Source organism: Artibeus jamaicensis, unplaced genomic scaffold, assembly GCF_021234435.1.
Source record: "Artibeus jamaicensis isolate MK-2021 breed Jamaican fruit bat unplaced genomic scaffold, CSHL_Jam_final scaffold_537, whole genome shotgun sequence".
Taxonomy (NCBI): Eukaryota; Metazoa; Chordata; class Mammalia; order Chiroptera; family Phyllostomidae; genus Artibeus; species Artibeus jamaicensis.
In genome coordinates, this window is record NW_026522047.1 from 43,213,337 (window position 1) to 43,225,516 (window position 12,180).

At 47.0% G+C, this 12,180-nt stretch overlaps 1 protein-coding gene across 3 annotated transcripts in view; it reads right to left on the bottom strand.

Annotated features, from left to right (window-relative positions):
- The window catches only part of MLLT1 (MLLT1 super elongation complex subunit), a 71,397-nt gene that overhangs the window by 20,323 nt on the left and 38,894 nt on the right, over window positions 1–12,180 (bottom strand). For all 3 annotated transcript variants that reach the window (XM_037165195.2, XM_037165194.2, XM_037165196.2), the window contains one exon: window positions 284–427. In XM_037165195.2, the coding sequence (XP_037021090.2) occupies window positions 284–427 (144 nt within the window). The remainder of the gene's footprint in view (window positions 1–283; window positions 428–12,180) is intronic.

The following is a 12,180-nucleotide window of genomic DNA, read 5'->3' on the forward strand; positions in this document are numbered from 1 at the left end:
AAGAAGCTATGGGGATAAGTAGCGACTGGTCATTCCCAGCTGCCAACGCCCCAACACAGACTCAGGACACCTGGGTCCTATCCCGTGCTGCCAGGTGCTACCTGTACAACCTGCTCTCCTGGATACCAGGCAGGTACTCAACCACAGGCTGGAGAGACATGTCCAGGAAATCCCAAGGCACTCCCAGCACCAAGGCTGCCACCACAGGGAGCAGAGATGAATCCACGAGAGAAACTGCATCCATTCAAGCAGGGGCAGGGCCCACCCGCTCCAGCACACTCACCCCGCCAGCCATCAGGAGCTTGTACCGGAACTCAATGGTGGGGTTGTTGAAGGTGAGCTTCTCACAGCGCAGGTGGTTCACAGGCGGGTTGCCCTCCAGGTTCAGGAACAGGTCATAGGTGAAGCAAACCTTCCTTGGCTCCTCCTTAAATAATGAAAAGAAGGAAGTCCGTTTCAGAGGGTAGACAGGAGACTACGGGGACAGACATGAGACAGAGGCAGATGCGTGCCCCCCAATGCAAGCCCCTACCCTTCTTTCTCTGTTGCTTGGCTTCCATTTCTCTGTGTGCCTACTTCTCATCCACGCAATTATCCAAAATGAATTAGCTTACTCTTCACAGAGCACCCAGCAAAGCAGGCTCCATGACAGCAGCAAAGATCAGTGAGAATGATGTTCTCAGATCATTAATGGAAATATTCTTGCTACTTGTATAGCTCCTGTAAAGCCCTCACAGTACCCACCAGCACATGGAGAAACCAAGGCTAGACACACAGCTGCTAAGTGCCAGTGCGGAGACCTGACTGCAGGCCCTGAGGTCCATGATCCTAGAGCCTTGACCCATCCCCTTCCCAGAAGGAAAATTTCTCCGAAGATATACGAATCACCAATAAGCACACATAAAAATGTTCAACATCACTAATTATTAGAAGAATGCTAATCAAAACCAGGAGATACTACCTCACATTCATTAGGATCACGAGTATTTAAAAAAAAAAGAGAGAGAGAAAGAAAAACAAGTGTTGATGAGGATATGGAGAAACTGCATTCCCATGCATTGCCAGTGAGAAGGAAAACCGGTTCCATCACTTTGGAAAACAGGCTGGGAATTCCTCAAATTGTTAAAATAGAATACCTACCTTTATGGCCCATATCTCTCTCCTCGATATATACCCAAGAGAAATGAAAACATATACCACACAAAACCTTGTATCTCTATGTCCACAGCAGCAGGATTCACAACAGCTCAAACTGAAAACAACCCAGTGTCCACTGACAGATGAATGGATGAACACAACATGGTCCACCCAGAGGAATATTACTCAGCCATGAAAAGGAGTGAAGCACTGCCTCTCACTACATTGTGGATGAACCTTGAAAACACAATGCTGGATTTCCGCCAAGATGGAGGTGTAGGTGCAAATACTGTATCTTCTCACACAACCAACTTTAAAAACAACAAAGTTTTAGCAACAAAAACACTGCCAAACCACAGAAAATTGAACTACACTGAAGTCCTACAACAACAAACCACTCAGCCGGACCGGTAAAAGGGGCAGAGCCAGCAGCAGAGTGGGGAGGGCAGGAAAGATCCACCAGACTGACCCAGGCGCGCGACCCAGGCATGCAGGCAGCCAAGGATGAATCCCAGGTGTGGAGTAGCAGGGGCGGACCCACTGAGGGCATGAGGCGGCAGGCTGACCGAGCCTCACATTCACACGCAGATAAACCAGCAAAGGAGCAAACAGTGAGACAGACCATGCAGGATCCAGCGGTGGGAAGCAGCAGAGGGGACTGCCATTATCCCTCTCTGACCCCACCCCCACATACAGCGTCGGGTGGCCCCACCCTGGTGAACACCTAAGGCTCCTCTCCACATACGTAACAGGCACAACAGATCAAAACATGGCTCAAGAAGAACTCAGAGCCCCAGAGCCCATAACTCTAAGCAAACAAGAAATTGCCAACCTATCAGATGCACAGTTCAAAACACTGATCAGGATGCTCACAGAACTGGATGATTTTAGCCATAAATTAGAGGAACATATGAAGGCTAAACTAATTGAAATGAAGAAAAATGAACAGGAAAGCAATAGTGATGGAAAGGAAACTGGGACTCAAATAAAGGGAGTGAACCACAAGGAAGAAAAAAATGACCAAACAGAAAAAATATGAAGAAACAAGAGTTCAAAAAAATGAGGAGAGGCTTAAGAACCTCCAGGACATCTTTAAACGCTCCAACATCTGAATTATAGGGGTACCAGAAGGGGAAGAGAAAGAGCAAGTGGAAATCTTTTTTTAAAATTTTATTTATTTATTTTTCAAGTACAGTTTTTTTGTCTATTTCTCCCATCCCAGCCTTCTCCGCCCCTTGCTCCCCACCTCCCTCCCATTTCCATCCCCCTTAGTTCTTGTCCCTGTGTCCTTCATATTTGTTCCTCCAAATCCCTCCCCCTTTTTCCCCTTAACTTCCCTTCCCTCTCCCCTCTGGTCACTGTCCCCTTGTTCTCTATTTCAGTGTCTTTGCTTTTTTTTTCTGCTTGTTTTGTTCTTTAGCTTTCTGTTAAAGGTGAGATCATATGGTATTTGTCTTTCAACACCTGGCCTATTTCACTCAGCATAATGCTTTCCAGTTCCATCCATGTTGTTGCAAAGAGTAGTAGCTCCTTCTTTCTTTCTGCTGCATAGAATTCCATTGTGTATATGTACCACAATTTTTTGATCCATTCATTTACTGATGGGCATCTTATTTGAACAAATAATAAAAGAGAACTTCCCCAATCTGGCAAAGGAAATAGACTTCCAGGAAATCCAGGAAGCACAGAGAGTCCCAAAGAAGTTGGACCCAAGAAGAAACACACCAAGGCACATCATTTACATTATCCAAGATTCAAATGAAGGAGAGAATCCTAGAAGCAGCAAGAGATAAGGGGACAGTCAGCTACAAAGGAGTTCCCATCAGACTGTCAGCGGATTTCTCCAAAGAGACCTTCCAGGCGAGAAGGGGCTGGAAAGAGGTATTCCAAGTCATGAAATCCAAAGACCTACAACCAAGATTGCTCTAGCCGGCAAAGCTTTCATTCAGGATGGAAGGACAGATAAAAGTGCTTCTCAGATAAGATCAAGTTCAAGGAGTTCATCATCACCAAGCCCTTATTATATGAAATGTTAAAGGGACTTATCTAAGAAAAAGAAGATAAAAAAGATGAACAGTGAAAGGACAGCAAACTCACAGTTATTAACAACCACACCTAAAACAAAAGCAAACTAAGAGGACAGCTAGATCAGGAGCAGAACCATAGAACTGAAGATCACATGGAGGGTTAGCAACAGGGGAGAAGGAGAAGGGGGAGAAGGTACAGAGAATAAGTAGCATAGATGGTAGGTAGAAAATAGATAGGGGGGAGGGTAAGAATAGTATGGGAGATGTAGAATCTAAAGAACTTGAGACACGTGGTCATAAACTAAAGGGGGGGAATGCTGGGGGCAGGGGGTGCAGGGTGGAGGGGAATGAAGGGGGGAAATAGAACTGTAAAGGCATAATCAATAAAATATATATCAAAAAACCCCCACAATGCTCAGTGAGTGAAGCCAGACACAGAAGGCCACACAGTGTGTGACTCCATGTATGTGACACGTCCAGGACAGGCACATCCACAGAGACAGGAAATGGATTTGTGGGTGCCAAGGGCTGGTCAGAAGGACATAAAAGCTAACTGCTAATGGGCACAGGGTTTCTTTCTGGGGTGATGAAAATATTCTGGAATTAGAAAACTGTTGCACAATACTTACTAAAAATCACCAAATCTGTATACTTTAAAAGCAACTTTTCTGGCCCTGGCTGGCGTAGCTCAGTGGATTGAGCGCGGGCCTGCAAACCAGAGTATTGCAGTTCGATTCCCGGTCAGGGCACATGCCTGGGTTGCAGGCCAGTTCCCAGCAGGGGATGCATGAGAGGCAACCATACATTGATATTTCTCTCCCACTCTTTCTCCTTCCCTTCCTCTCTCTCAAAAAAAAAATAAATAAAATATATATTTTTTAAACAGCAACTTTTCTGGAATGTAAATTATACCCCAATTTTTAAAAATACTCTCCATCTCTCCATTGGGAAAGAAACACCAGGAGTATGGCAGCCTCCTCAGCAACTCAGAGGAGACTTGAGACAGGTCAGCCGAAGAGGGGTGGGGAGTGAAGTGGCTAAGTCCCTCACAGGCATTTCCATACCTTCTCTTCCCCCCAACCCCAGGGAAGAGGGGGAGCAGAGACTGGCTTAACAGTCTGGCCGTACCTCCTCAGCCTCCCCAGAAAGGCCTGCGTGGTTCACATGTGCAATGCCAGGCTTTTTGAAATCTGGTGAATGGGTGACACCTGAAAGTGGGAACCAGGCCGTGTGTCCACTTCTAAATAGAGGACAGGAGTGGGGTCCTTCAGTCTACCCAGATGACTTTGTTCCCCCATTCAGCCCACAAAGACAGAAGGCACACCTGCCACATGAAGCAGCCACAGACCCTGCCTTCCAGGAGCCACAAGTCTCGTGAGGAGACTAGTAAACAGGTGCTCTCCAGCCACTGCCAGTCAATGAGGCGACGCTGAACTTGCTCCTTCCTGCAGCCCTGGTCTCAGGACACATGGGCTTCTACCTCAGCCCATCTAACCCAGCCTTGGAAGTGTTCCTCTTGTCCAAGGTGGGGAGATGAAATATAAGGGGGAGGGGCATCAGCCTAGGAAAGGCTTTCCTTCTCAAATCAAAAATAAAGGTGCAGGGAGAAAGTCTCAGCACCTCTCTCCTTCCTGCCAACCTGTGTAGTGCAATGCCAACCACAGAAGACCACAGAAGCAGCCAGGCTTGTCTCAAATAGGCAGCCTGACATTGTGGAGCTGCTGCCCCAAGGCCATCAGCAGACTGCTGACGTCTTGTCAAGCAGGTGTCCCTCTGTGCCAGCACTGTCTCATGCCCACCCTTATAAAGGCACCTGTCACAAAGGGCATGTTCTCTTTACCAAACTGGGAAGTTCTTGGAGGCAGGGGCTCTGGGGACTCCCGTCTTACCCCTGCCCCCAGATGCAGGCCCAGAGGAGGTGCTCTGTATTTGCCAAAAGAATGAAATGAGAGGATGGATAAGAGAAGAGCCTGACCCAGCAGTGGGGGCGGGGAAGAAGTCAGGAATGCCCCCTGGACACCGTGATGAGCTTGGAGAATGGCTACGAGTTGGTGAAGTCAAGAAGGGCCAGGAGGGTGGGGAGAAGCACTACAGGCCACAGCATCCTCTCTGGGAGTCCTAAGAGTCCCCATGGCAACAGGTCATCCAGAAAGAAGGGCCTTGGCTGCCGCTGGGCAGCTGCTGTGTCCTGGGGCAAAGTGGTCTATAGAGACTTAGGCTCAGGAAAAACAAACCAAGATCCAATACCCAGGAAACAAATGCCCACCGGTCTACAGGACATTGGGACTGGGAGCAGGAGTGGAAACTGGCAAGCAAAGAGAAGGCAAACTCAAGCATCTGTCCTGCCTTTCCACAGTGTAACTACACAGAAGATGAGAGGTGAGCTGCACAAACGTGTCCCAGCTCCTGCTTGGAGAAGGAATGACTTCATCAGGGTTCTGTAATTCAGGCGCTGCCCATCAGTTGCTGCCCACATACATCACACACACAGACCACCAGACAAGACTGATGCCATCTTCCCAGGCAGATCTCACCTCCACACTCAAGTTCAAAATGACAGGGAATACGCAAAGTAGGACGGTGCCACCTAAACACCATGGGGATGAAAGCAGAAAAAAGCCTGACAGCACCAAACTCTACAGGGCAAAAGACCCAGTTTCTTCAATAAACTGCAAAGAAAAAAATGAAAGAAGGAGAATCTACAGGGTAAAAGAGAAAAACTCATGAATCACCATGTGCGGATCTTACCTAGATCCTGATTCAAACAGAAAAAACATCTCTAATCCCTGAGGAATTATGAATCTGTAGGTATGACACTGGTATTATTCTTAAAAAAAAAAAACAAAAACAAAAAAAACCCAGTCCTTATATATCGGAGAACATTCTGGAATACTGACACACAAAATGCAGGTGTCTGGGAGTGGCAGGCCAGGGACGGACCAAACGTAGCCCTGTGACACACTGGAACCAGGCAACGGTCACAAGTGGGCTCCACTCCATCTACGTCTGTAGGTGTTTCAAACTGTCCCAGGTAACTTTTGAGTGGGTATGAGGCAGGAAAGCTGCACATTCAGAGGAGAAGCTCAACTCACGGAACCCCTCAAGGGAGGGGAGGGTGCCCTGGGTCCTCAGGGACACCAGCAAGAGGTCGGCAGGCAGCTGGAAGTGGTCAAGAGGCTGGGGCTTGCCCTCACTGGCTGCCTAGCCTTGGTCACAGGCCTGCCATCCTGAGCCTTGGTTTCTTAGCCTGTAACACGGGGAAGATTTGATAAGGTAATGCAGCCGAGGCACTCAGCTCAGTGTCGCCGATAAATGAGCTACTCTTTTTACCAGAAAGAGGTCTGGGCTAGAGAAGGACACCTGGGAGACACAAGAGACAGATGGTACATGAAGCCACACGATTCCCCAGGAGAGAAACAGAGGGGCGTTGAAAGGGTACTGCACAGCTCTACCAAATACAGGGGCACCCCAAGGCTCAGAAGCAGACCTTTCCTCTCCTCTGTGCCCTCGCTGGCTGACCCCATGCTCAGCCACAGCTTTACCTTCTGGCTTCATGGCAGGTCCGGCCTTTTCTCCCTGGCTCCTCAGCCAGCCCTTCCTCATTTCCCTGGCCCATTCATCACCTCCTAACCATCCAGCGGCTTCCACTACACCCCCCTTTTAATCCACAAAGTTTAAACTGGCTCTTGGCTTACCCCCAACCCACTTCTTCAAAACCTGCCAATGACCTCCCTCAGCCCTGAGGAAAGGCCAAACCGTCACCCCAGCCAGTGCGATCTGGCCATCTCAGGCCATGCTGCTACCTCCTACTGCCCCCATCCAGCTCTCCCTTGGGCTGGCACTCACCCTTCTGCAGGCTTCCTGTATCACTGTCTCAATCACAGCATGTGATTTGCTCTCCTGAGTAGGACTAATGAAGGTCTACAGGATGGATGTCTGATTTTTGTCCGTCTACCCCTGTGGACTGTGAGCATTATGGACAAAAGGACCCTTTTTGTTTCTGATGGGCCTGGAACTGACCAAGCACTTGTGTCTGTTCAATGTGCCCACGACTTGCTTACCCTACCAAAACTTAATGGGTGTCCTCCATGTGTTCACAGCAGTGACCAAGTCCAAGGAGGGATCTCTGACCTTATGGACACTCGGGATCTGTAGATGGAGAGTCACCACAGCAGCGACACTGACATGCCGCTGACTGTATACTACGGCCAGGCAGTTTTCCAAGCACTTAATATGTATGAATGCTTCACAGCCCAAAACACAGACTTTCTTACTGTCCCCATTTCACAAACGAAGAAACTGAAACAGAGGCCGTCACCTGCCTGGTGCCACATGGCTGGTCAGTGGTGAGCCAAGCAAGGTTCACTATGGGCAGGTAGTATTCTCTGGAACCCCTAGGGCACAGGTGGCAAACACAAGGCCCGAGTTTTATCCGGCCCAGCACCTTGTTTCTACCCAGCAGCAGTACCAAGCTCCTTGCCCCTAGTTAAGGAGTAGTTACGTTTATACAAGTCCTAAAATTACATTCAGCCCTTTGAAGGCAGCCTTGAGCCTGATGTGGCTCCTGGTGAAAATGAGTTTGACATCCCAGCCTTGAGGAGAATTTCATGCCTACATAAACCAAACAGGTCAAGGCAACAGCCCAAAACGGGAGACAAGGAAGAGGTCTGGATAATTCCTCAGACGTGGGTGGTATAGGGAAAAGCCAGGAGAAGCATCAGAGCCAGGCAGAGGCCTCCCGGAAGGACCAGCATGTGCCCTGCAGCTGATGTGTGTCTCAAAGCACACTGAAAAAGGCTGACCAGAGCTCCCTCTTGACAAGCCTGTGAAGTGTGGGAACTCCCAGGAGGGTGGCCAGCCCTTGGAACACCAACCTCCAGAGAAAACCAAGATACCATTAGCACCTGGAGAGCCAGCAGCATACTCGGTACATGGCCACGTTCAAGGCCTACTGGGCCAGCACTCCCAAAGAGTAACATGTTTAGTCCAGCCAGACCCCTACACGTGCCCCACTCTGAGCAAAAGCAGCTGAAGCCTGCCTCAAGTGTTCTCAGACCAGGCTGTGGGAAGCCATCTGGCCACTGGCCACTGGCCACAGGCCAGCATCTCCCTCTGACCTCAGCAAACTAAGATGCGGCGGAACTGGCTAAACTGGTGCCAGTCACCAAAGCCAGAGCATGTGTACCCACCTTTAGTGCATGGGGAGTCCAAGCCACAAGAACCCAAACGGGCCAGGCTGACCCTGGCACAGGGCACAACAAGGCAAACAGGCTAGCCTACTGCATTGGGAGCTCCCGATGCTGCCCTCTCCACCACCTCAGACCCTCTCCCCAACTCCCTAGGGCCGTCTCTAGGGACCTGCTCTCTCCTGCAGCTAGCGGGGCTGGCCCCGGACAACCCCCAGGTTTACTGCTCTACCCCTGGGTACAAATAAAAGAATAACTGACCCTCAGACTGTCAGCGGTCCAGGGAGAAAGCTTGGCTTCTCAGGATCCCTGGGGCTGTCTCCTCACTATCTTGGCCCTGCCCACACTTTTACCTGGGGTCCGTTTGACCTTCCCTTGTGAGAGATCCTGGGGTTTATACATGTTAGATTTTTTTTAAAAAGTCAAATTTGAACCTTATCATGGCTGTAACTGCAAGTTTACAGGGCTGCTGCCAACAACATCCCTGTGGGTCAAATGACACAGCTTTTAAAAAAGGAATTTTATTACTTATTATTTATCTTCACCCAAGGACATTTTTTCATTGCTTTTAGAGAGAGAGAAGAAGGGAGAGAGAGAAACACTGATGCAAGAGAGATCGGCTGCCTCTTGCACATGCCCAGACCAGGTATCAAACCCACAACCGTCTACTTATGGGATGATGATCCAACCAGCTAAGCCCCACTGGACAGGCAAACTGGCTTTTAAAATGCTTTGCAAGGAAAGAAAAAAAGAGACAGAGAACTAGAGGGAGAAAAGATTTTTAAAATATGGGAGATATGAGAGATACAGCCACCAAAAGCAATGCACTGACTTTATTTGAACCCTGATTTAAAGAGGGAGTAAAGGGGAGAAAATTGGACAACTATAATAGCATAAGCAATATACTTAAAAAACATAAAAAAACAAATTGGCATGATATTAGGGAAATTTAACATCACTCAATACTTAACATTAAAAATTATTAATTTATTAGGCCTGGCTAGTGTAGTTCAGTGGATTGAGCACGGGCCTGTGAAGCAAAGGGTTGCCAGTTCGATTCCCAGTCAGGGCACATGGCTGGGTTGCGGGCCAGGTCCAGTAGAGGACACATGAGAAGCAACCACACATATTGATGATGTTTCTCTCCGGCTTTCTCCTTCCCTTCCTCTCTCTCTTAAAATAAATAAAATATTTTTTAAATTATTAATTTATTAATTTTTAGATATGATGATGTGGTTAAGCATTTTTTTTTAAAAAGAGACTCATCTGTTACAGATACAGATGGAAATATCCACAGGTTATAAAAGACAGGATGTCTAGGACATCAAAATGTCTAAGACAGGATGTCTAGGATTCAAAATAATCCTGAGGGTAAAGAAGAAAGTGACACTGTAGCAGGTGGCGGTGGCGCCGCCAGTGGCGGTGCCACACCAATGGTTTGCTCTGCTATTCTCTCTACTTCTGTAGGCATCTTTAAATATTTTAATGTATTTTAACAGCACACGTATAGGAATACCAATATTACAGAAGGCAGAGAACATTAAAAACAGGGATGTGCACGAGGAACATCTCAGAGAAAATATACTGTGTGGATGGAATCTGCTGTATGATGAAAAACTCTGCACAACACAATGCAATATAGAGACAATGTACTATAAAACTGTGTGCCTAAAACCTATATAATTTTGTTAACCAATGTCACCCCAATAAATCCAATAAAAAGGATAAAAAAATGCTACAAACACTATTTAGTTGCCATCAATAAGATATTTACTTGTTTTTAAAAAATCAAGTGCTGACATTATCCAGAAAAATTTAACAGTTTATAATTATTATAAAGTCGAACTGCTGAAATGTGTTCACTGAGACATTATGACTTGCATTAATACTTTGTCCCTATATTTATATTAAAAAAAACCTCACACGCAAATGAAAATGGAAAAATTACAAACACCTGATTTATGTCCCCTATTTTCCACTTGCAATCATATACACAGGCATCTTCTGACCCCATGGGAAAACATACCTAATGTTCAGAACTACCAACAACAGGAAGAAGAGAAAAAAATGTCCTAAAGAATGAAATGTTTCATATCATACTGGATTCTTAAACATGTTCTCCACAAATGTGGTATTCTAGCTGCATTTATTTTGGTATAATTGTTACATGTTTGGCATGCACAACACACAGGTTGGTTTCTTCAGAAAGGCCAACCAGCTAGGCCTCACTCACCTCCCGTAAAGCACCAATAGCTGTGCTCTGAAAGCACAGATCTGTTTTGAAATCCTGAACAATTTCTCACATCAGATGCTGGAAGGGAAGAAGTCTGTGAATCAGAAGTAATCAGAAGTTCAGTGGACTTCTGATGACATCCAGGCCTGTGATGATGAGGTTTCTTCACTCCTCCAGCAGAGGGCGCACTCTTGTGAGCGACTTTTGTAGTCGGATGCTTCCTTCGTGCTTTATCACTGGTTGATTTGTGGGCAGTCTGCTTTGTAAGAGCAGTGGTACTGAGACCTTCTTACTCTTCTTCGGGTGGAGTTTTGTTAGCTAGAGGCTGCACTGGCTTTAGGGAGAGATGGCGCAGCAGTGGCTGTGAACACTTCCGTACATATTTTTAAGTTTTCTGCATTAAGTAAATTTAAATACATGCTTTGCTCCACTCCCAGCCTCCCAGCCTTTCTCAAAGTGCTGCATCTGAGCACCTACAGATGACCTGCTGTGACTGGCTATCCTGGAACAGGGGGAGGAGGGTGCAGATAGGGCAAGCCCCCATCACAGAGCTCAGAGGACTCAGGCAAGGCCCAAAAGAACCATCCATCCCCAGGTCCTCCTTGGCTATCAGGCAAATAAATGCCTCACTCTTGGCTTCAAGTGGCCACCCACCTGCCCGCCACCAGCACCACTTAGCCAGCCCTCCCTGGGGGTTAGGCACTGTGCTACAGAATTTACCTAGCACTTATTTCACCCTTGCAAATTCTTACCATCCATCAGGAAAGGAAACTGAGATCTAGGGCATTTAATCATTTCCCAAGGCCACAGCCTCTGATGTCTCCCTGTGGATGCAACCCTTACCCACAAAGTTAAAAACCGAACTGGTCTAGAACAGCAAGAGAGAACTGCTCACTGCCAGGTAGAGAGAGCAATGGAAGGCACACGGGATAAATGTCCCAAAGCAAACCCCACCAAAGCTGAAATTCCACTTTCAGGATTTGACCTTATGAACTCATGACAAATGTTTGAGGAGGGTCACTGGATAGCACTGCAGAAGTGAGAGGCCTAGAGAAAGAACAGAAAAAGTTCTCAACAGGGAAGCTGGGGGAATCACAGCTGATCTTAAGCTAAGGGAAGAACTCCACAGATCATGCAAAAAATGAGAGAGTTATGTGTGCTGACAAACAAAGCGTTTCTGGAAGGACTCACTAATGCTCGTAGTGGTTACTTCAAGGAAGTAAGCTGGAAACAAGACTAATTAATTTCTTGCAACTGATACACATAATGAGCTCTGTCAGGAAAAACAATCTAACCATTGTTAACATAATAAGCACAGTTTGTGTGACACCAATGTAACCTGGCAGCCAAGGAGAGTGGACTGCAATTCAAAAGTGTGAACAATGATGATTTCACTGTACTAGTCAGTAGGAGTGGTAGACATCGTTGAATGAGCATGTGTTCTGTGTAGACCTCATATTCAAAATGACCAAGCGAGGAGAGCAATAAATCTGCATTAAATTTTGTATTAAGTTTGAACCTTCCTCTACAGAAACTATTTGGATGATTCAGAAGGCCGCAGCTACGAACAACTGGTGATTGGCAGCTTCATCACAAT